Source organism: Sceloporus undulatus, chromosome 2 (genome assembly GCF_019175285.1).
Source record: "Sceloporus undulatus isolate JIND9_A2432 ecotype Alabama chromosome 2, SceUnd_v1.1, whole genome shotgun sequence".
Classification (NCBI taxonomy): Eukaryota; Metazoa; Chordata; class Lepidosauria; order Squamata; family Phrynosomatidae; genus Sceloporus; species Sceloporus undulatus.
Window position 1 is genome coordinate 1358533 of NC_056523.1, and position 25154 is coordinate 1383686.

The window sequence follows — 25154 nt, forward strand, 5'->3', positions numbered from 1 at the left end:
GCGCAACTCTGCCAGAAGTTGCAGGATCAAGTAATTCCTAGAGAGGACACTTCTCTAGGCATTTGCAGGTCCTCCAGCTTAATTCTACGTTCAGCATTCTGCAGATTTTGCCCATAGAGTTGGTCTGGAGGACCTAGATATTGCTAGAGAGGAGTTCTCTCAGGTAATAAAAATTTGCTCCTAACCCCAGCAGATGTGGAGGGACTACTATGTCTTTTCTATGTTTTTGGTTTTTCCACATGTTAAATAAAATCCCCCCTCCCCAAAAAATTAATCCTGTGACTGGGTGTGTTGCTGGTTCAAGCCTGCTAAACCATGATGCAGGTTGAGTCTCCTTTATCCAAAAGGCTTGGCACCAGAAGTGTTTCAGATTTTGCCATTTTTTCCCAGATTTTGGGTATCATGTCAATGGGACCCAAGTCTAAACATGAAATTCATTGGTTTCTTATACACCTGAAGGTAATTTTATTCACAGCATTTTTAATAATTTTATACATAAAACTCCAAAATCCAAAACGCTTTTGGTCCTACACATTTCGGATAATAGAGATGCAACCTGTATTTGCATCTGTGATCTCTTGCAGATGGGACCTAAATCTAGCCATGGCAATCCCTGATGTTTGGTAGGCATCTTGTATGCATATATTTCTGATAAGGGAGACTCAACTAGTACTGAGGGCAAGAGGTAACGTTCCCCTGAGCCGGCACACACACACACACAGAGTAAGCTCATACACTGCCATTTTCCTTTGCAGACTCTCAAAATGGCGACAGGAAGTGCGCTTGTGTTTCAAAATGGAGATGGAGAACGCACTTCATTTCCTGTAACCATTTTGAGAGTGGCTTTAGAGGCAAACCAGATACTTTCTTTCTGGACTGCCAGTATTTTTTACGCCTGGACAGTGCACTTTCTGTTGAGTTCTGGTTGCTAGAAATTGTGCAAAAATTGTGCCATTTAAAAAAAAATAGGTAGTTTTGAGGGGCTCATTGGAGTGGCAGGCGTTTTCTGGGACGTCCCAGGAACATACCAGATGCATTTCTATTGCCCATCCGCCGTTCTTCGCTAGTGGTTCGCCATGTCGAGGGGGGCTCCAGTAGCTAAAACATTTCAGCAAAAGGTGGCCCAGGAGCCCATTTCTACCCAAAAATAGATGTGCGTGCACACAGAAGAAGCCCAGATATCTCCCTCTTGGTCTGCAGTCCCTCTCAAAATGTTAGGAGATGGAAATGACATTCCCATCGTTTCAGGTTGCCATTTTGAGAGGGAGTACAAAGTCAAATGGGAGGATTAGTGGATGAAACTGTCCATCCACTTCTGTGTGGGAATTTACGCTTGCACAAAGACACTACCAAAACTCCTGTCTGTATGTTGGAAATATAGGGAGGTTTATTAGTACAGTATCCCAGTTTTTGTATCATATTCTTCCTTTATTTCCCTTTATTAAAGAACAAAAAAAATCCTTCAGTTTTTTGCGGTGGCTAATTAAAAAGGAAAACACGCTTGAATAACCAGCAGACAGCTAAAGGGGAGAATAAGCTTTTCCCCTGTTTTATATCTGAGAAAGCAAACTAAGTAAAGCTATCATGTGTGGCTCATACAAGTTTATGACATAAACAAGAAACATTTTTGGTTATTCCTTCCACCATTTGGGGTTTTTTTTAATGTTTTAAAAGTCTACTGTTTTCTCCACCTCTTCTCTAACTTCACAAAAGGGATGCTCGGGTGCTTCCATTGCTTTGACCTCATTTGATTTGTGTCCTTCAACCCAGCAGAATTTATTCATTTTTACTTTGGCATGTGAGGTTTTCCACCGTGTTCTCCAGGTCGGACAGCCGCTTCTCAAAGCATCTCACTTGCAAAGGGGATGAAAATAATGACACTGAGTTAGGAGTGTGCTACTGTCGGCTCTCTGTCTCCACGTATTCTTTATCCACAGATTAAATCATCCTTGGCAGCATGCTCAAAAAACATTTTTCAAAATAAATTGCAAAAAAAATTTGAAAATTGCAAAAAATATCTTTGATTTCGCCATTTTATATAAGGGACATCATTTTACTAGACCACTGTATATCATGGGACTTGAGCATCCACAGATTTTGGTATCCACAGGGAGTTCTAGAACCAAATCCCAGTGGATACCAAATGCCCTCTATGTTTTCCTTAAGGAACACATAAAACATTGTAGGCTGTATTTAGGAACACGCAAACACATAAGCTACATTTCAGAACTGTACGAATCCTTAGGCGTGTTACAGACCACCCGTTTGGGGCGACCTGTAACCGGACCTTTCCCCGCCGGATCAGGGCCTCAGCTGCCGCAACGGCAGCTTCCGAGGCCCCGATCTGCCACTTTCCAGGCCACAGGGAAGCTGCAAAAGGCCGCTTCCCCACGGCCTGCAAAGGGGTGTCCTAGGGGCATCAAGCCCCAAGGACACCTGGCGGCAGCGGCGGGGAGGAGGAGAAAAGGGCCGCTTGGCCCCTTTCTCCTTTGCGTCGCTGGCGCAGCCATGTAAAGGCTGCCCCCAGCGACGCAAAGCTGGAAGGAGCTCCGAAACGGAGCTCCTTCCGGGGCCGCAGAAAGGGCACTCTAGGCGCCCTCGTGCAGCCCCACTACGTCACAACCGAGCCGCCCCGTTTAGGGCATGGCCATTTTGTACAGACTTGGTCCATACTAGGGTTAGGGGCGTCAAGAAGTGACACCCCTTCCTAACGCTAGTACGGACCCAGTCCGTATTTTTATGCCTGTTTGTAATGGGCCATAGATATGTTGCAGAAATTCAATAACATCCTGTCAGTGAATGGCAAAAACATGCATACAGGCTCCAATAAAAGTATCCCAATGTGCATCAGCTGCATCCTACATGCAGTGGTGCACTGGATGTTCCCAATATGCACTGGGCATTTCTGATGTGCACCAGGTGCTCCCAATGTACATCAGGCACTTCTGATGTGCACTGGGTGCTTTCAGTATGTATCAGACACCTCAAATGTGCACTGGGTACTCCCAATGTGTATCAGGCACTTCAGATGTGCACTGGGAACTCATAATATTCATTTGGCACTTCTGATGTGCATCAGATGCTCTCAATATGCATCCAGAACTTCTGATCTGTACTAGATGCTCCCAATGTGCATTTGGCATTTCTGATGTGAACCAGGTGCTCCCTATGTTCATCATGGACTTCTGATGCGCGCTGGGTGCTCCCTATGTTCATCATGGATTTCTGATGCACACTGGGTGCTCATTATGTTCATCAGGGAGATCTGATGCATGACAGGTGCTCCCTATGTTCACCGGGGACTTCTGATGTGCACTAGGTGATCCTTATGTTCATCATGAACTTCTGATGCACACCAGATGCTCCCTATGTTCATCGGGGACATCTGATGTGTGCTAGGTGATCCTTATGTTCATCATAGACTTCTGATGAACACCGGATGCTCCCTATGTTCATTGGGAACATCTGATGTGCACTGGGTGCTCCCTATGATAATCAGGGAGTTCTGATGTGCATCAGATACTTCTGATTTGCACTGGGCACTTCTTATGCACTTTGGCACTTCTCATACTCCCTGGGCACGATATACCCATTGGGCACTACACTTGCTGCCGGCACATAGCCAGTGTCCAGGTACATACCTCTGTGTATACCAGTGTCCACTGCACATCAGGGCCATGCTGCATCAGTCACTGTACAAGCTACCACTGCGCAATGGACATTTATACCTTACAACCTCACAGCAGCTACTGGGTGAATAAGGACATTGCAAAAACTACTCAGGGCTATTACTTTCACTTCTTTAGAGAATCACTTACTAGCCTTTTCCACGGTGTCTTTCAGATTCAACACAGCTGAAATCACATCCTCTGTCCTTTCCGTGCAGAAAGAGGAAGCCACTGCACTGCACTCTTGAGTCCTGTTCCCCAATTCCTTCTGTCTAAAAGTGGAGTGATTCCTGGGATGTCGCTCTGAAATATAGTTATGTATTTAATATATATATATATTAATGTATATCTATCTATGGGTTCCTTCCAACTAGGAGTATGATTCTATGGTAAAAGCATCCTACTGCACTCCTACAAGATGATGTCCCTGTTGTGCATCTAACGACAGGGATATAGTCAAACACTTCTTAGATGCCCCTGTACCAACTGCAATATGGCTGTGCCAGGAGGTGGGCAGCATGCAAAAGGTGGCTTTACAGTGAAAGAGAACAAAACCAGGGTATGCATGTGCACTTTCACACAGAAACAAATACTGCCTCCCCCAGTTTCTCACCAGAATCCTCCCAAGCCACATCCAGAGGGTCTTGGAAACTGTCGTGTTCCACATGGCACTGGTAGCGATCCCGGTCTTTTGGGTCAATCTGAACACTGAGCCAGGTGTGGTATGTCCCATCCGAGTTGGGAGCGACAGCATTGGGGAAGTGGTCCTGTTCCCAAACCTCACCATCCTTCCTCCAGGTGATGTCAATCTCCTTGGGGTAGAAGCCGTAGGCTTGGCAGACAAGGATTTGCAGGCTGTCGTTCCCTACCCAACGGGTAGCCTTCACTACCGGGGACTCTGCAAATAGAATAACATTTGTGAGCAGCAGCATCCTAGAGTTGGCATCATTCAGTGCAGTAACTCCATGGTATAACCTGTCCACACCGTTGACCTCCTCCCATACCACACCATAAGCATCCTTAGTAATATTTTTTGTACTAAGATTATTCATACATCGTGATTCCCATAAGCCACGGCATGTAATGGCAATAAAAACAACGAGCAAAATGAAAATTATAGTTAAAATTTTGTAAGATTTTTTTCATAAAATTTGAAAGAATTTTAAAATTAAAATTTAATTTTTAATTGACAATTTGTAGATCTTTAAACAGAGACTGGATGGCCATCTGTCGGGAATGCTTTGATTGAGAGTTCCTGCATGGCAGAATGGGGTTGGGCTTGATGGCCCTTGGGATCTCTTCCAACTCTAGGATTCTATTATTCTATCCCTCCTTCTCCTCAATGCAGCTTCCTCATGAGGAGGGAGCCCACAGGGAGGAAATGATGTGAGGTCCAGCCTGGCAGAGGATTCAGGGGAGGACTCTGAGGGTGAGCTGGAACCTCAGCCTGAATTTGAGGCTCAGGCTGGCCCTAGCTCTGCCCTGAAGAGCTCCAGCAGAGTCCATGGCTTTAGAAGACAACAAGGAGCCAAACTTCCCAGCAGCAGAGCCTTCTAGTACTGTAGACATGAAGGCCAAGGACAACCAAATACCCATCTTCAGCCAGAGAAGACCTGAAAGGGCATGCCTCCGTAGCTTGAGGAAGCTTTATGCAAAACACCAGCCCATCAAAGGCCACCTGCATTCATGAGAGCTTATGATAAATCCCTGGGATTTGTCAGAAGCTATCTGAGTTCCCTGGTGAAAGCATCATGTTTCCTGACTCTCTGTATTGTTATGAGTATTGGAGCTATAACATCCATAGTGTGCATGGCTTTCCTCTCATGACTCTATGTGGAGTGCCTGATGGGAGAGATGACACTGGAGTCCTCCATGGAAGCAAGGCGAGAGCATCATGTGCACCACTGAAACAGAGCAAAGAGGCCAAGATAGGAGCTGCCATCAGGGAAAGTCATTCACGCCTTTGGGCAGATTTATGGCCCAGGATGTTTTCCCAGGTCAGAGCCATCAGAAAACTATTCTCACCTTGGAGACTATCTATAGATCAAGCAATCTTTAATATGTAGATTTGGCTTTGCTTTGAAGTAAGATAAACAACTCTCCACCTAAGGGTGCTGAACAATGGCTCCTTTTCATCCTGGAGAGAAGTGACCAGTGGGGTCCCACAGGGCTCTGTCCTGGGCCCAGTGCTATTCAACATCTTTATCAATGACCTGGATGACAGAATTGGGAGCATACTTAAATAATAATAATAAAATCTTTATTTATAGCCCGCCTTTCCAAAGATCAAGGCGGGTTACAATATAAAAACAGTGATCAAATTTGCAGATGACACCAAATTAGGAGGAGTAGATAATACTCCAGAGGACAGGATCAACATTCAAAATGATCTGAATAGACTAGAAAGCCGGGCCAAAGCTAACAAAATGAAATGCAACACAGAGAAATGTAAGGTACTGCACTTGAACATGAGTCAACAGTGTGATGCGGCAGCTAAAAAGGCCAATGCAATTTTAGGCTGCATCAATAAAAGTATAGTGTCTAGATCAAGAAAAGTAATTGTGCCATTGTATTATGCTCTGGTCAGGCCCCACCTGGAATATTGTGTCCAGTTCTGGGCACCACAATTCAAAAAGGACATTGAGAAACTGGAGCGTGTCCAAAGGAGGGCAACTAAAATGGTGAAAGGTCTGGAAACCATGCCCTATGAGGAATGACTCAGGGAGCTGGGGATGTTTAGCCTGGAGAAGAGAAGGTTAAGAGGTGATATGATAGCCCTGTTTAAATATTTGAAAGGATGTCATATTGAGGAGGGAGCAAGCTTCTTTTCTGCTGCTCCAGAGAACAGGACCCGGAACAATGGATGCAAGCTCCAGGAAAAGAGATTACACCTCAACACTAGGAAGAACTTCCTGACAGTAAGGGCTGTTCGACAGTGGAACACACTCCCTTGGAGCGTAGTGGATTCTCCTTCCTTGGAGGTCTTTAAACGAGGCTGGATGGCCATGTGTTGGGGATGCTTTGATTTGGATTTCCTGCATGGCAAAAAGGGGTTGGACTGGATGGCCCTTGCGGTCTCTTCCAACTCTACGATTCTATGATTCTATAAGGCTAGGTTTTGGCTTACTTAAGGATCCCCAAATCCTTTGTTCAGTGTTCTGTGTTAGAATCCAGGTAGACTCCATGTCTATCTGAATTCTGATATAGTTCCAATCCTCTAGCCGCTCCCCCCCTTCCCCTCCGTGCAGCAGAGTCTTCATCAATTTGGACCTTGGAGCATCGCAATACAGGTAAATATTACTTTTAGTGAAGCCTCTTGTACTCTCTCCAATGCTTACCTTTCCGGATCCCTCCGCGTAAGGCAAATAAAACGTATGCTCGAGCCACATTGAAAATAATGGGATTCGTGCATGGCGCACACGCCATTCAACTTCCATCGCGTGGCTTTCAGCGTAAACTGAAAGCCGCATAAAAGGCACCTGCGTATGACACTGGTGCAGTGTATACTCTTGAGTTCTTGGGTGATTATGTGAATATATGATTTTCTTACATGTGTATGAATAATAAACAGTACAGTAGTCAGTTTTCATAAAACTTGTCTCTGTTGACCTTTTATTAACTTGTCTACCTTCGTAAACAGTACTAGAGACCACTCCTCTATTTGATCTAATGATAAATTCCCCCAGACCAAGGTCTCATTCTTACAGTATCGATTTCTTGACTTGAACCTTTGAACTACGGACTGACCTGACCCTTCTGCTTTTCTGGAACCCTTGACCTTCTTGGTTTGGCCCTTTGGCTTCCACTCAGACTGACTAATGATTTCATTTCTGGACTCTGCCTTTTGCCTGTAAGTCTGCTTTTCAAGACTTGCCTTGCTCCCCAAACTCTGCGTGGAGACCTTGGGTTTGTTTGGAATTGTTGTCAGCTCTTGGCTGCTTTCCTGGACAAAAGCTAAGAGAAGCGCACTCTCCCTTCCTCCTCTTCTTCTGCTGCCTTGGCATGCTCCTCGGGAACAGAGCCACAGCAGCAGGAAGCAGGGTTAAGTGCCAGTGGCGGCAGCACTATGCTGCCCACAGCAGGAAGAGGACCCCACTGGATGTCACCCCTCTTTTGGGTCCGTACCTTCTGCGGTTGTACACCCCTTTGCAGTGTCACCTGGTAGAGTCCATACCTAACCACACACAACTAGTGATGCCTCTTTACACAGATCAGTTCTTAAGTCCTGGCTTAAGGCTAGAGAGGGCACAGCTCTCTCCCTTCTTACCTTTCCTCAGCAGGGCCTCTTTCCCAATCTCTAAGAATTTCCTGAGCTGCTCAATGCACTCCTCCTCCAGGTAGGACTTTAATTTTTGTGTTTGATTGCTGTTCCTGAGAAACATCAACCGCAATACGTGGCCCATGAAGTCAGCGGCTCTCCAGTTCACGGCCTGCCGGTCAAAGGTGAGAAACCTCCGCCCGTCATAAGCGGACGCGGCGTAGCCTTCGTTATTCCCATTGCTGAGAACCTTGCAGCCTTCCATATACTGCAAGGTAGGGGCAACTGAAGGAGACATAGAAAGGTGGCCAAGTCAGAAGCTGTTTTCTTCCCTGCCTCCGCCCCTAAAATTAGCAAAGCCTCCGAAAGCAAAACTCTTTTTTTTTTAATTTTTTTAATTAAAGCAAAACTCTTTTTTAAAAAACAATTTTATAGTCACTGTAGCCAAAATTCTAATTGGGGGGCGGGGGGTTATTTAGCTCAAAATTGAGGGGGGCTGACTACAAGGACCCAGTGAAATCGTTTCCCATCTGTACACCAAGGGACCGAGGAATTAACAAATGAAGCAGAGACAGACTTCTCCAATGAAAGTATACTGTCGTCCCTCTGTATCTGCGGACTTGCAATTCGCAGCTTCGATTAATCTTCAATGGCAAGTCCTCCCTCCCTCCTCTCTTTTCTTCCTTCCTTCCTTCCTTCCTTCCCTCCCTCCCTCCCTCCCTCTTTACCTTACTGAGGCAAGGCCTCAGCCAGCGCAGGCTTCTTCATGCCAGCATGGCCTTGCCTTGGTGCGGCGATTCTCCCAGCCAGCATGGTGGAGCTCTAGCCAAGGCAAGGCCGCGCCGGCTGAGGCCTTGCCTCAATTAGGCACTTGAGCATCAGTGAAATTTCAAATTGGCAGGGGTCTCCGGAATGGATCCCCCGTGAATTTGGAGGGATGGCTGTATTTTTATTGAAAGGGGAAAACACACAGCAATTCACTATCACATACTCATTCATTCAAGGCTCAGGGAATCAGAGGTTAGCTTTGGAAAAGGCAGCACTACAGGTGATACTTATTATCTAGATGAGACTTGCTTCTGAAGTCCAATCAGATGAGATGGAGTGAGACACAGACGTTCAGAGACCGTTGGTTGATCAGAAGTGCTGGGGCTAAATCAGAGCTCAGAAATTTGAAATAGCACACTGAGGGGATTTTTACAGAGATTTTTAAGGGCGAAAACTAGCCCTGGGCAAAGGTGCTTGATGTTCCAGACAAAGATGTCTGAATGTTTGGGTGACACAATCTGGTCTGGCAACAATCAAGGGAAATGGGGAAGGAGTAAAATTGATAGCCAGCTCATCCGGTGAGGATCTTAAACAAACATTGTACATTCTTCTGATTATTGGAGGTGATGGTAGTCCCATTGGCGACTCCCAAACTACCTGTTGGGCAAGTCTGAGGGTAATGTTCCCTGGAGGTCTCATAAGGCTGGCCGCAGGGTGTACATGTCCTGCCATTTGGGGATAATGGCGGACAGCCTGGCAGGGCCCATTTGAGGTCATGAGGAATACCTCACACACCAAAATTTTAGAAAAATGCACAATGGCTAACACCATCCACAACTCTCCTAGTCAGCCTCTGTCGGGTGGACATTTTTTAGCTGCATTGGCTTTAGGAGGGTGGTGAAGGAAAGCCAGATTATGAACATTGCTTTGCAGCAACATCTCTTCAGTAAATTATGCACTAAAGCTTGAAGTAGAAAGGAGTGGCATTGAGTGGCCTCACACCCTCAGATAAAGGGGTATCATATGGAGGATGGAGCAAGCTTGTTTTCTGCTGCTCCAGAGACAAAGAGATGTAGAGACCAGCATCAAAGGCTAGCATGGGGGCGGAGTTGGGGCATGGAGTCTGCACAGCGCACCCCCAACTCTGCCCCCATGCTGACATGATGCTGCATTCCCCACCACATGGCTGGCAGCATCATGGCGCTCCTCTAATGCAGCACCAAAGGAGCGCCAAAAAGCTGCAGTGCTAGCAGCTATGGCACCCTCCCTGCAGCGTAAATAGGAGCCACTTTTTGCTGGTCCTTTTTGTGCCGTGGAAAGGCTGGTGGCATGTGGGTGTCGGCACCAATCCAACAAAGAATGGTCTGTTCAGCCCCAAAGTTACATAGCAATGGGTTCAAACTACAGGAAAAAAGGTTCTACTTAAATGTTAGGAAGAACTTCCTGAAGATAAGCAGTGAAACACGCCGCCTTGGAGGGAGCAGAGGGAAAACCGTGTTGAATGTTTGCAAACCAAAGTTGGAAGGGCATTTCTTGGGAGTGCTTTAGCATGGCATGGGGTTGGACAATATAGCCTTTGGGGTTCTTTCCAAATATTCTATGATTCTGTTCTGTGTTCAACAGCATGATAGATGGCTTTGGAGGGTTGTGGACTCTCTCCCCTTCTAGCAGAGAAAGAAATGCAAACTCAGAAACTATTTCTGCTTTATTTATTATTTGGTTTATTAGTAGTCATAGTATTTTTAAAACTCATTTTAATTTTATAGGTAGTTTAATGAGATTTTAAACCTTTGTTTTGAAGCCAAGGCTGGATGGCCATCTCACCATCCCCATCTCGACATGGCAGATGGGACTTCTTTTGCTCCTCCTACTCTATGATTGTACGATTTTAGGATTTAGTGATTCTGCTAGACTGCAGCCACTCCAAACTGGGCAGGTTCAGTGTGTATTTGTCCTTTCTAGCTTAAAGAAAACAAACCTGAATTCCAAAGGTTAAATAATTTCATGGGGGAGGATTTTTAACCCCGTTGTTTATTTTGCATTAAACGCTGGGTCGGGAACATTCCCAGAAAAGATCTGCATTGGTTTACCTTTCACTTTGCAAAGTCTACAGATCTTTCACAGCTGGCTCTCTGCGTTCGATTGGCCTGGATCAGCTTTTGTTAGAGCATGGACTACAGTTCCCAAAATCCTCCCACCATCATGACCAGTGGCTTTGCTGGTGGAGGGTTTTCTGGGAGTTGAAGCCCTCACCCTAAAGAAGATCTGGCAGCATCTTTAAGGCTACTTGATTTATACCACTTGCAGAGTATTTCCATGTTCCTGAACATACAATATGGGACTTCCAAGTGGTGCTTCCGGAACAACAACAAAATTTCAAAGCAGGACTGGTAAGAAAAACAGCTGAACTGAGTTATATCCAAAGCTAAAATATAAATCATTTGGTCTAGTCTTAAAGATGCTCCTAGCTTCCTCCACCAACTCCTTTCTTCATACTACAGCAAACTGATCTCATTAAAAAAAAATTGGTTGACTGAGGCTGTGTCCACACTGCAGAAGTAATCCAGCTTGACACCACTTTAACTGTTATAGCTAAATGCTGTGGAATTCTGGGGCTTGTCGTTTTGTGAGATATTTAGCCTGCTCTGTGAGATGACACACTAAGTAAACAAATTAATTAATTACTTAACTATAATTCCCAGGACTCCATAGCATTGAGCCCCAGCAGTTAAAGTGGTGTCAAACTGGATTATTTCTGCAGTGCAGATACAGCCTTAGTGTAGTCCCCAACTACAACATTTTCTGCACAGGATTGACTTGCTGGAAGAGATTGGACTTGAATGCTCTTTTGAATTAGGAAAGCATATTCAGCTGTCAAATCTCTTCTGGTAGTTCATTCCAAGTCTAACAATACAGGGGCATCATCTGAAATATCAGTGTGCAAGAGAGCTGACCAAACCAGAATAGAGTGGCACTATGACTTCCCTCAATCTGGACACTGCACTCCTATTGACACAGCATAGAATTGCATTGGCCTTTTTAGCTGCCACATCACACAACTGGCTCATGTTCAGGCTCTGGTACTCAAGACTCATAGGTTCTTTTCATATGTACAGACGGCTCTTTGCATCGGGGGGGGGGGGTCTGTTCCAGACCTCCTCCTCCCAGGAATAACAAAATCCATGGGAATCAAGTCCTGTTGTTCATAATGGCGGCACAAAACAAGTGCAACCGCATTGGTGCAGCTGTCTTCATCTAATGCCACTGGGGGAAATGGGGCAAGGCCATTCATGGATGCTCCAATCCATAGAGGGCAAGCCCATGGAAGAAGAGAGCCAACTGAACTGCCATTAATAAAAACAAATTCTGGGACCCAAGGCATCATAAAACCTACAGCATTTAGCAGCGTTGTTGTCCACCATTAAGAACAACGGGACTTGAGGTCCTGGATTTTGCTATCTATAGGGGAGTCTGGAACAGAACCCCTGCAGATACAAAGAACTGACTCTACATGGGAAAAGGAAGTCTTAGTGAACATGAGCCAACAGGCTAAACATGTGCCAACAGTGTGATGCGGCAGCTGAAAAGGCCAACACGATCCTAGGTAGATTAAAAGCAAAAACGGTAAAGCCAAGCAAAATCCAAGCAGTGAAATATAAATACGACAGGCAGAAGCCTTCGGTGCTCCACATACCCCTTCCTCCTCTTACCCTTCTTCTCGATGGGGAGCCTGGTGAAGATATTCAGCATCTGCTTCAGCTCAAGACTCCAGCTCTGAATCCTCTGGATCTCCTTGTCCCAATACTGGGGGTCCTCTGCTCTCATCTTGCTCATCCAGGCCACTTGAGGCCGAATCTGCCTGGTGCTGCTGTCATAGCGAAAGATGAGCTGGTCATCTACGTAGCCCAGCACAGTGACCTCCGGCTGCTCCTGGTCAAACTCCGCCAGCACCGTGTACAAAAGGCGCAAGGAGTGCGAGGAAGAAGAGGAGCTGCCTGGCAGGAAGAAAAACGAGGGACAGAAACAGAAAGCAACCAAATTAGAGGGAGTCCTGAAGTTGAGTCGCCCTCAAAAACTGGAGTCTCCGGGCCAGACCCTGAAATCTGACAACCCTCCAACAGATTGAGCCTTTCCTGGTCAAAAAGAAAAAGATAAGAGGGTGCTCCAGTCGCCATCATCATCATCATCATCATCATCATCATCATCATCATCATCATCATCATCATCTATAGAATATAGTATAATATAATACTAAATATTATAATAATAATAATAATAATAATAATAATAATAATAACTTTTATTTGTATACCGCTTTTCCATAGATCAAAGCGGTTTACAGACCATATAAAAACCATTAAAACATCTCATAAAAATAGATAAAATCCACTAATACAAATTATACAAATTATATTATTATTATTATTGTTGTTGTTGTTGTTGTTGTTGTATCCCACTTTCTCCCCACAATTGGTATTCAAAATGGCTTACAAATGTAAAAAACAATACAATTAAAGACATTATTGTTGTTGTTGTTATTATTATTATTATTATTATTATTATTATTATGCATTCCCTCCACAATTGGGACACAAAGCATCTTACAAATGAAAAAACAAAACATTAAAAGGTGGGCATTAAATATAATTAAACCAGTATAAGGTGTAAATACCCCAAAGGCACCAGATCCCCAATCCTACCACACACTGACCCTTTCCTGGCCAAAAAACAGGAGGGTGCATTGTTGCTTCTAGAAGAAGAAGAATATTTATCTATTTATTTATATCCCGCTTTCTCATAGAATCATAGAATCATAGAGTTGGAAGAGACCACTAGGGCCATCCAGTCCAACCCCCTTCTGCCATGCAGGAAATCCAAATCAAAGCATCCCTGACAGATGGCCATCCAGCCTCTGTTTAAAGACCTCCAAGGAAGGAGACTCTATCACCCTCCGAGGGAGTGCATTCCACTGTCGAACAGCCCTTACTGTCAGGAAGTTCCTCCTAATGTTCAGGTGGAATCTCTTTTCCTGGAGCTTGCATCCACTGTTCCGGGTTCTGTTCTCTGGAGCAGCAGAAAACAAGCTTGCTCCCTCTTCAATATGACATCCTTTCAAATATTTAAACAGGGTGATCATATCACCTCTTAACCTTCACTTCTCCAGGCTAAACATCCCCAGCTCCCTAAGTCGTTCCTCATAGGGCATGGTTTCCAGACCCTTCACCATTTTTGTCGCCCTCCTTTGGACACGCTCCAGTTTCTCAATGTCCTTTCTGAATTGTGGCGCCCAGAACTGGACACAATATTCTAGGTGGGGCCTGACCAAAGCAGAATAGAGTGGCACTATTCTCTTGATCTAGACACTATACTTCTATTGATGCAGCCTAAAATAGCATTGGCCTTTTTAGCTGCCGCATCACACTGTTCACTCATGTTCAACTTGTGGTCTACTTGGACTCCTAGATCCCTTTCACACGTAGTTTCATTCAGCCAGGTGTCACCCATCCTATATCTGTGCATTTTATTTTTCCGCCCTAAGTGCAATACCTTACATTTCTCCGTGTTGAATTTCATTTTGCTAGCTTTGGCCCAGCTTTCTAGTCTATTCAGGTCATTTTGAATCTTAATCCTGTCCTCTGGGGTATTAGCTATTCCCCCTAATTTGGTATCATCTGCAAATTTGATAAGTATGCTCCCATTTCTGTCATCCAGGTCATTGATAAAGATGTTGAATAGTACTGGGCCCAGGACAGAGCCCCACTGGTCACCCCACTGGTCACTTCTCTCCAGGATGAAAAGGAGCCATTGTTGAGCACCCTTTGGGTTCGGCCGGTCAACCAATTACAGATCCATTTAAGAGTTACTTTGTCTAGCCCACATTTTACCAGCTTGTTTGCAAGTATGTCATGGGAAACCTTGTCAAAGGCCTTACTGAAATCAAGATATACTATATCCACAGCATTCCCTTCATCTACCAAGCTGGTGATTTTATCAAAGAAAGAGATTAGGTTTGTCTGGCATGACTTCTTTCTCTGAAACCCATGTTGACTTTTTGTGATGATGGCATTGCCTTCTAGATCTTCACAGACTCTCTGTTTAATGATCTGCTCCAGAATCTTTCCTAGTACTGATGTCAGACTAACTGGATGATAATTGTTGGGATCCTCTTTTTTCCCCTTTTTGAAGATGGGGACAACGTTTGCCCTCCGCCAGTCTGCTGGGATCTCTCCTGTTTTCCAGGAGTTTTCAAAGATTATTGCCAATGGCTCCGATATTACATTTGCCAGTTCTTTTAATACCCTTGGATGGAGTTCATCTGGTCCCGGAGACTTAAATTCATTTAGATTAACAAGGTGTTCCTCTACTATCTCTTTACTTATTCTGTGCTGAAATTCCCCTATTCTGTCCTCTGCTCCATTATCCTCAGGTTGGGCACCCTTTTCTTTTTCTGAGAAGACTCATAGCTTTCTGTCCCAATTTCTCCCAAAATTGGGACAGAAAGCAGCTTACAAATTCAAATACAACACAATTAAAAAGTACAAAAGTGTCAGACTCGCTCAACCGGGACTTGACTTGAAAGTATCTTGCAAGGATCTTGAGACTGGGAAGTATCTTGCACAAGGGCTTGAGAGTCAACTTGAGACTGGAAAGTATCTTGCAAGGATTTGAGAATTGACTGGAAAGTATCTTGAAAGAACTTGAAACTCAAATTGAGGGTCGATCTTGCATAGTCTTCAGACTTGGCTTGAGACTTGAATTAAAAGTAGCTTCCCAAGGATTTGGGACTCAACCAGAAAGTATCTTGCAAAGACATGAGACTCAACTTGAGACTGGAAAGTTGCAAGGACTGGAGAGGTGACTTGACAATATCACGCCACACTATTGTGGTGCTATGATTCCACTTTAACTTCTATGGCTGTACAGTTTAGGAAGGGGCATTCTTGGCCAGAGATCTCTACTACTTCATTAAACTGCAACCCATAGAAATACACAGCATGCAGCCATAGCCATTAAAGTGGAATAATAACGCTATAGCGTGATATTGACTTTGAAGCAAATAAATGAGTTCCACAATGGCCTTAGGGTCATGTTGGAAATGACTAGCAGAAACCACCACCACCACAACAACAACAACATAGCAAGCATTAGCAACAGGATCATAGTCTGCAAGGCCTGAGCAGGGCTGCTGATGACTTGGGGGGTCTCTCATTCATGGGGTCCCCAGATGTCAAGGTTGACTTGATGGAGAGACATAAGTCCAACAGCCCCATGGAGAGTTGTAGAGCATAAAGGCAACCCTCAGTATTATAGTGCAATGGCCCTAGCCCTAGGTAAGCACACAGGACACTCACCAGAACAGTCCTCCGTCAGAAAGGCAACAGCTCCTAGCATCAGGAGACACCACCAAAGACAACCCATCTTGGTCTGGAGGTCCAAGCTGTCTTGCAAGCTTGCAATGCCCAGCATACGCAGTGGCAATTACATTCCTGCAATGTCCGTCAGAGCAAGAGATTTGCAAAGGGGGCAGGGATATTTATTTGCTTATGGAGGACATTGACAAGCTGGAAGGTGTCCAGAGAAGAGAGACCAAGGTAACCAAAGGTCTGTAGACTACGGAGCTCAGCGAGATGAGTCTTGTCTGTGTCCAGTTCTGGGCACCACAATTCAAGAAGGACATGGGCAACCTGGAGTGTGTCCAGAGGAGGACAAAGCAAGGTGGTCAAAGGTCTGGAAACCACCAAGCCCTCTGAGGAGCAGCTTCTGGAGAGGTAGCAATCTTTATATCAGAGATGCCATAGAAGATGGAGCCAGCTTATCTTCTGCTGCCCCAGAATCCAGAATACGAACCGGTGGATTACAATGACAAGAAAATGAGATTCCACCTAAATATGCCCATGTCCAGTTCTGGGCAATACAATTCATAAAGGATGTGGAGAAACTGGAGCCATGTGTCCAAAGGAGGGCAACTAAAATGGTGAACCTGGTGGTGAAGCCATGCCCTATGAGGAACGACTTAGGGAGCTGGGGATGTCCAGCCTGGAGAAGAGAAGGTTAAAGAGGTGATGTGATAACCCTGTTTAAATATTTGAAGGGATGTCATATTGAGGAGGGAGCAAGCTTGTTTTCTGCTGCTCCAGAGACTAGGACCCAGAGCAATGGATGCAAGCTCCAGGAAAAGAGATTCCATCTCAACATTAGGAGGAACTTCCTGGCTAGATTTTTAACATCTTGGCCTGATGAAGAAGCCACTGGATCTTCGAAAGCTTGCATCGTGCATTTTGAGCATTTGGGTTAGGTTTACCATTTGTCCCAGAAAACCAGAGAAATCCCAGGCTTGGAAAAATGTCCCTGCAGCTGCGCCAGTTGAAGCAACAAACTAAACCCCAGAATGAAATGGACGGCAATATATAACCAAACAACAACTCGAAATACAGTGGGACCCTGGTGCATCCGCCAGGGTTTGCTTCCAAAAGTGCCATTAAATAGACTTGAATAGCCAAATGGCTATTCCCTTATATACAATAGTCAAGGTTTGCTTTTGGGGGGATTTGTGTATTTTTGTAATATTTTAAAGCCCTTGGCTGGTTGAATCCATGGATATTGGGGGGGGGGGGTGTAATGAAGCATGTTAAATATCAAACGTGGTGGTAGGGGGCTTTTTTATGCGGCTGGGTTTGACAAACCGCCCCAATCTCCTGTCTGGCATACTTTTTGTTCCAGTTTTTTGGGAAAAGAACATGGGGCAACCCTAATTTGGTTTGGACTAATAAATGTATCGCTTTTATCGCTTTTTGGTGGATTATGGATAAAGTTGCACTTTGCTATATGGCTGACAAATGGCTAACCCTGGATATGACACCAAACAATAAAAAGCCATGCTTTTACAAAAGGAAGCCATTCTTCTGATGCCCACCTACCGGATAGGCTTAACCCAAAGGGTTGAAATCAAAAGCGTGTACCTGAGATGTTGTTTGTTTTAGAAATTATTTTGCAATGGAAGGTTAATCAATGGAAGTTAAACCAAAAACAAACTTGCAAAAAATTTATTTATTGCAAATATATTGCACATTTTTACTCATTGCCCACCAAAATGCAACCAGCAGTTGGATAATGCGATTTGTGCATAGCAAAAAAAAGTATTAACCAATGTATAAATTATTAAGCCATTCTGGAGAGCCTTTTGATGAAAATTGGGGTAAAAATGCTGCAAATAAATTAAATAAATAAATAAATAAATAACTGCAACAAGTGATTCCGCACTTTAAAATGGAAATGCACAAGTGATTAGGTATTGCAAAAAAAAGCGATAAAATGATATGCTGTTTTGCATTGCTGTCAAGCATAGCAAAGACTGCACAAATCAATTACTAATTGCCACATATATATATATATAATAATTATTTCGCAAAAAAATTAAGTGCAAAAAGTGCACAAGTGATCCGGTATGTGTAAAAAACAAAAACAACAACAAATGCGGAAGTGAATTATATAGGCAAAATAAAATAAATTATAAACATTTAATATTGCAAAAAATATGATATTAGATATTATATAATAGCAAACCCTTGACTTGCCATTTTATATAAGGGGTATCAAAGAAATGTTACAATTATAAAGTATATTAGACATATTGTAACATTTGTACATTTATGTGATACCCTATACCCCTTGTAATAAATGGCAAAGTCAAGGTTTGCTATTCGAAATTTAAACAAACCGTAGATGCTATGAATCCGTGGATTAAAAAATCCATGGATAAGGAGAGCTGATGTAATATTATTATCTCGTCAGGGATTTTTCTGTATATAATTCATATATATTTTAATAATCATATTTTATAATTCCATATATGTTTTGTAAATTACATGTTGCAAATTTGTTGCAAAAATATTGCAGTTTTTTTGTGCAGGGTAAAATAAAATGCGCAAACAATTACGTATCGCACGAAGCAATACTAATACGTTTTTAATGCATCGCCAAAAAATAAAAAGCAATGCCTGGGGAGAGCTTGCGATAGCGCCAGTTTCAAATCTCTCCTCCAAAGCTTGCAAAGCTTTCCAGATGGTTGGCTACAAGCCCATCATCCCCCCATCCAGCTGTGCATCCAAGAGGCAGGTTGGGAAGACAGTGGTTAGCAAGGAGTCTTGGTCCTCCAAGGGTTAAGGGAGCTGAGCTCTGATTCCTAGAGAGAGGCCAAAGGGACTTTTTAATTATTACTTTATGTTTTGCATGGAGGGAAGAAGGGGAGAGAAAATCATCAGGGAATCCACGTTGTTTGTTTAGTCTGAAAAGAAGAGAAGAGGGAAAAGGTCTTATTTTGGCTGCAACTCCTGGCAGAAAGAAGAAGAAGCCAGGCCTTATATCTCATCATCAATGCCGCCTGCAAGGTCTGAGGAGGAGAGCACATTGGCAAATGCAAACAGCTAAAATGGGTGATTCCTTAAGGACTGCCAACAGGAAAGAAAGGCCTGATGGAGGTAGAATAAAATAAAAGCATGGTTCTAAAAAATGAATGCATATGCATTTGGTTTTTTTCAACTTCCAGAGGTGCTAGAAATCGCTCTCCCTTCTTCTGCAAACCCAGGCTGCATCCCACTGTCGCGGCAAGGAGACGCAGAGACAGGAATGGGGTGGCACAAGCTTCCTCACAAGCTTGCCCCCAGCCAGGTTTCTGGCTGGGCCTTTTATTGGATTTTGCTTACTTCCGTCCATTGTCTCCTTATATCATTGATGATAGCCTTGCTCCTAGGTCACCGGACGGTGGCATGACAAGGTGGCGTGATCAGTGCATGCTTGGTGCGTGCTCTTGAGGCCAAGGAAGCAAGATGGAGACCAGCTAAGCTAAGCAGCCGAATCAAAATGGGCTTAATCTCTAATTATGGATAAAAGCATTTGCATCACTCGAGAGAAGGTCGAAGTCCTATGGTTTGCCAGTAAACTGCCACGTCCTCAACTTGATGAAATGCATTGCTATCCTGAGAGAAGGTCGCGACCCCACGGTTTTACCCATGAGGTTGCCACACACCACACTGCAAAGAATAATCCAGTTTCAAACCAGTGTAACCATGGCCCCGGGTTTTTTTTTAATATAATATTAATTTATGTATTTATTTCATTGTATGTCGCCTTTTCGGCCAGAAAGAGACCCAAGGCGGATCACGAATAAAAAAAACAATAAATTCGTCACCTATAAATATAGAGACGTAAAAAAACATGGCTTTATTATAAAAAATAAATGTTACAATATATTATATATTTACAATGTTTTTATTTTTTAATTTAAAAGTTTGATTATAAGTTTTATAATATGTATAACCTTATATTCTAAAAATTATTATTTTTTAATTTTCATGATTACAATCATATATTAAAATATGTTTTAATGATTTTAGTTATATTGTGTGGATTTATTCTATACAAATAAAAAGAAATTTTAAAGAAAAAAGAAAATTCTTTTGTTCCATTTGTTATTTTGATAACAAGAAGACTAGATAGATAATAGAATAGATAATAGATTGCAACCATGTAATGTGTAGATAGCTACATACATACATACACATTACATATAATTGATATGGTTGGTAAGATATATGTGTGTAATGTCTTGTTATCAAAAAGATCACGTGGAAAAAAGAATGTTCTTTTTTCTTTTAAATTGTCTATTTGTATATATATACACCCATATATAACATCATTTTTATATGGTTGCAATATATATACATATATATATATATATATATATATAGTCTTGTTATCAAAAGAACAAGTAGAAAATATTTTTATTTAAATTTTTGATTTGTAGATGATAGATAGAAGATAGAGATACACACACGACTACACATCATTTTACATGGTGTCTATTATAGAGCACATTTTAATGGTTGTGCTCTAATGTATGATGGCCTATCTCTCTCTCTCTCTCTTCTATATATATATAATAAATATAGTTAACAAATGATTTTATAATTGTTCTTTTACATTTATTTGTATATAAATAAATATTAGATATATGTAAATATAGATATAGATACACACAGAGAACAAAACACATCCTTGTTACAGTCATTTTCTTACATATACCTATCATTCATTTAACATGAATATCTTTACAATATATGGTTCTCTGTCTGTTTCGAATCTGCTTCCTATCACCGTTGGACTGAATTTTCTCCATTTGTTTGTCTGCAGTTTCTCATGAATTAGTGATTACAGTTCTAATAGTTATAGTTGCAGTAGCGTGCTGCAATTCCTCTTAGAGTCGACTTTACTTAACTTTTCAAGGATTAGTTTTTCTGATGAACACATTTAATATTGCAGCAATAGCTAGGCTACACTTCACATCGGAAATGATCCAGTTTAACACTGCTTTAACTGCCCTGGCTCTATGCTAAGGAATTCTGGGAAGTGCAGCTTTGCGAGACGTATAGCCTTCTGCGTCACAGAGCTCTGGATCACAACGAACTACAGTTCCTAGATCCTGCGTGACTTTGACTTAAGGTGACTTAAATAACCTAAAGGCCCAATCCTGTGTGATCTGGGATGCTAGCCGTTCGGTCCTGGTCAGTCATTGGATGGGAGACCACCAAAAACACCAGGGGCTGGAGGTTCATGTCAGGAGAAGGAACAGGCAAAGCCCACCGCTGAGGATTTATTGCCCTATTGCCCTCATAGACTAAGAACCCCACACCTGGTGTTCCTTGGTGGTCTCCCATCCAAGGACTGACCAGGGCCCCACTCTGCTTAGCATCCCAGATCACACAGGATCTGGCCCTTAGTTTTATTTAAATCACCTTAAGACAAAGTTGAACTTGATGCAATCAAATTTTAGTGCTGGAGATATCCTGCACTGAGCAGATGGTTAGACCTAAGTCTCCAAAGAAGGAGACTCTAGGTATCTGAAGAATCTCTCAAGCCCCGAACTGACCAAGAGTGTGATGCAGCAGCTTAAAGGGCCAATATGATTCTAGGTTGCATCAATCCGAGTGTAGTGTCCAGAATGAGGGAAGTAATTTGTCATTGTTATGCACCTTCGAGTCATTTCTGACTTATGGTGACCTTAAGGCATAATTTAGTTTTTGAGAATTATAGACTCATGGAATCATAGAGTTGGAAGAGACCCCAAGAAGGGCCATGCAGTCCAACCCCCTTCTGCCATGCAGGAACTCTCAATCAAAGCAACCCCAGCAGGTGGCCATCCAGCCTCTGTTTAAAGCCCTCCAAGGAAATTTGGTAATAGATAGATAGATTATCCCTGTTTGTTTGTTTGAACCATCCCCTCAGAATTTGCCTGCCTCACCAGCTACCCTCAGCATGTCAAAACAACAACAACCCCAAAATAGATCTATATACATTTGGCCTCCAAAAAGAATATCATTTTTAAAAAACCAAAGCTGAATAAGCTCTTTATTTATTTGTTTGTTTGTTTATTATATTTCTTTATATCCCACCCTTTCCCCAAGACCAGGAATCCAATTGCATTTTGGAACAGCCTTGAAGGGGTCTCTGGGAGATTCAAAATGTTCTTTTTTACTCATCCAAAACACCCTGCAATACTAATCCAGGTTGAGGCCGCTTGGACTGCCCTGGCTCAGTGCTAGGGAATCCTGGGAACTGTCGTTTATCCTGGCACTGGAGCTCCTGACAGAGAAGGCTAAATGTCTCACAGACCTACAGTTCCCAGGATTCCCTAGCACTGAGCCAGGGCAGTCCAAGCGGTCTCAAACTGGATGACTGTATTTCTGCAGGGTGTTTTGGAGCCTTCTTGACCTGGTTGTTTCATGTAATTCACCATCTATCCATGTCTTAAAAATATTCCAATAATAAATAAATTCCATAAAGCAAACCTTGATTTTTCTGTTTAATATAAGGGACACCATTTTACTATGTCATAATATATAATGGAACTGTAGCATCCATGAATTTTGATATCTGTGGGGGGGTGGGGGGGGTTTCCTTGAACCAAATCCCAGCCAATACAAAGAACCAACTTTTATCATCTGATTTGGATTTGAAAATGGCAGAATCCCCTTGAAGCAATTCAATTGCCCTTGAATTCCTAATTAGATTTTCTTTTCCTTGTCTTCCAACCAGGGATCCAGCAGGACAATGGGGATTATGGGACACCGTCTGCGGTGCAACCAGAAACAACCAAGGCAGCAGAGATAGAGAAGTTTGGAAATGCATCAAAAGCAAAAAGGCATGCAGGAAATCCATCAAAGAACAGGAAGAAGACATCTTCTGGTTATTGGGGTGCTGATCTCCTTGAACCCCATATCCTGCAAGAAGAATACAATGAAAGGAGAAAGGAAAAGTGTCCCGTCTGTGGGAAAACATTCAATCATAAATCAAACTTTAAGCGGCATTACAGAACTCATACAGGGGAGGAACCGTATAAATGCGCAGCATGTGGGAAGGGCTTTCAGCACCAAGGGAACTATGACAGACATCAGCGGACCCACACAGGGGAGAAACCCTATAAGTGCACCAAGTGTGGGAAGTGCTTCAGCAACCTTATCTCACACCAAAGAACTCACACAGGCGAGAAGCCGTATACATGCCTCGATTGCGGGAAGAGCTTCAGTATGAGCAGCAGCCTTGCTTCACATCAGAGGACCCACACAGGGGAGAAACTCTATAAATGCAAGGTGTGTGGGAAGCGCTTTGGCACAAGCAGTGGCCTGACCACACATCAGAGAACCCACACGGGGGAAAAGCCATACCAGTGCAACGAGTGTGGGAAAAGCTTCATCCAGAGCAGTAGTCTTACCGCACATCAGAGAACCCACACGGGGGAAAAGCCATACACATGCGCCGAGTGTGGGAAGAGCTTCATTCAGAGCAGCAACCTCACTTCTCATCAGAGGATCCACACCGGAGAGAAACCTTACCCCTGCACAGAGTGCGAAAAGACATTCGGCGATAGTGGCACGCTTCGGAAACATCAAAGAATTCACACAGGGGAGAAGCCATACAAGTGCACAGAGTGTGGGGAAAGGTTCACCGATAATGGGACACTTAGGAAGCATAAAATAACTCACACGGGGGAAAAACCTTACAAATGCACAGAGTGCGGGAAAGGCTACAGCAGTAACCGAAATCTTGCAGCACATCAGAGAACCCACTGAAAGGAGGGGAAAGCTTTGTTTTTGCATGATGGCATGGATAATCCTGACTTGGTATTCAGTGAGTGGTGTGTACCGTCACTTTAGGGCAGAAGCTCCCATGAAAATGGAAAAACCAGAAATATGTGAGACCTCCCCAAACATTAATGATTGACAGTCATCCTCCCCCACCAAGAGCACCACCCATAACTCGCCTTGCAGCCTTGGATTCATTTCATCCCCCACATTTCCAAAGTGAGTCCACTTTCAGTCCGATGTTAACAGCCACTGCTGCAGAGGATCCACCTTCTCTCTTCCCTCTCCTCCTCCCATTCCCTCCAAGCCAAACAAAATCAACATCGTATGTTCCCCACTTTAACAATTTTTTTGTATTCTCCCCATTTCCAAAGTCCTTCCCTTTGAATCCAATATTTGCAGCACCACCAGGGAGGATTCAGCTTCTCTCCTCTCCTCCCCATGCAGCCAGTCAAAAGCAACACCATACCTTTCCCTGCTTTGCCAAAGTTTGCATCCTCCCCATTTCCAACATCCTTCCACTCTGAATCCGATGGTTGCAGCCACTACCACAAAGGGAAGGTACAATGTTGATTTTGTTTGGGTGAGGAGGAGGAGGGAAGAGAGGTTGGGTCCTCCCCAGTGGTGGCTCCAAACATCAGATTCAAAGGGAAGGACTTTGAAAATGAAGAGGATGCAGACTTTGGCAAAGCAGGGTTGCTTTTGACTGACTGGGAGCCCGGGGAGAGGAGGACAGAAGACAGATTGGATCCTTCTTGGTGGTGATCCAAACATTGGACTTGGAATGAGGTGGATGAAAAGTGGGGAACATACGCTGTTGCTTTTGGCTGGCTGGGAGGGAGATGATGAGGCCGACTTTGTTAAGCAGCAGCTACAAAATCATAAATAGTCAGTACCATGAATCTGAAATCCGTGAATGTGGAGGGCTGGCTGTACATCTGAAAACCTTCAGTACAACCTTTTTTAACCCATAAAATCTCATGCTGGAGGGCTGTATCCCAAGCAATATCCTTTAAATGCAAGAATCCACTTAGAGAATTTCAGTGCAGAAAATGGTTCACTGATAGAGGAGGTCTTAGTAGCAAGTACATTAGCAATAGCAAGTACATTCCTATACCACTTACCAATGTACTAAGCTTTTTACAAAGCGTAAGCTAATTGCCCCCAACCAGCTGGATATTAATTTTACCCTGACCTTTCTCCAAGGCTTGAACAGCAAGTCTCGTCTTGCCTCACAGCCGTCTCGCAGTGGATGCGCCATTGGCGTTTGAAGCTCAACATGTCCAAGATGGAGCTTCTTGTCTTTCCTCCTAAACCCACCCT

General features: G+C 43.5%; 2 protein-coding genes across 5 annotated transcripts in view; one reads left to right on the forward strand and one right to left on the reverse strand.

Annotated features, from left to right (window-relative positions):
- Positions 1–25042, forward strand: part of LOC121923017 (zinc finger protein 239-like) — a 58962-nt gene extending 33920 nt beyond the window's left edge. Inside the window, exons 1-2 of one of the 4 annotated variants that reach the window (XM_042453108.1) lie at positions 10787–11084; positions 22786–25042. In XM_042453108.1, the coding sequence (XP_042309042.1) occupies positions 11030–11084; positions 22786–23819 (1089 nt within the window). In that variant the 5' untranslated portion in view covers positions 10787–11029 and the 3' untranslated portion in view covers positions 23820–25042. Of the gene's footprint in view, positions 1–10786; positions 11085–19110; positions 19173–19750; positions 19771–22785 lie in introns of those variants that run through there. The other 3 variants (XM_042453110.1, XM_042453111.1, XM_042453109.1) reach the window with 3 other exon arrangements.
- Positions 1364–16210, reverse strand: LOC121923011 (major histocompatibility complex class I-related gene protein-like). The gene is made up of 6 exons (XM_042453082.1): positions 16047–16210; positions 12405–12689; positions 7936–8211; positions 4282–4566; positions 3819–3971; positions 1364–1853 (listed from the first exon to the last, which is right to left on the reverse strand). Exons 1-6 carry the CDS (start codon positions 16159–16161, stop codon positions 1777–1779), a joined length of 1191 nt encoding a protein of 396 aa, XP_042309016.1. The 5' UTR covers positions 16162–16210; the 3' UTR covers positions 1364–1776.
- Positions 25043–25154: the final 112 nt, after the last annotated feature.

Coding starts and splice junctions, on each gene's coding strand:
- LOC121923011 (XM_042453082.1), bottom strand. CDS start 16,161: ATGCTGGGCATTGCAAGCTTGCAAGACAGCTTGGACCTCCAGACCAAG. Junction 12,690..16,046: donor TCTGACGGAGGACTGTTCTG/GTGAGTGTCCTG, acceptor TCTTCCTGCCAG/GCAGCTCCTCTTCTTCCTCG. Junction 4,567..7,935: donor AGAGGCCCTGCTGAGGAAAG/GTAAGAAGGGAG, acceptor TTCTATTTGCAG/AGTCCCCGGTAGTGAAGGCT.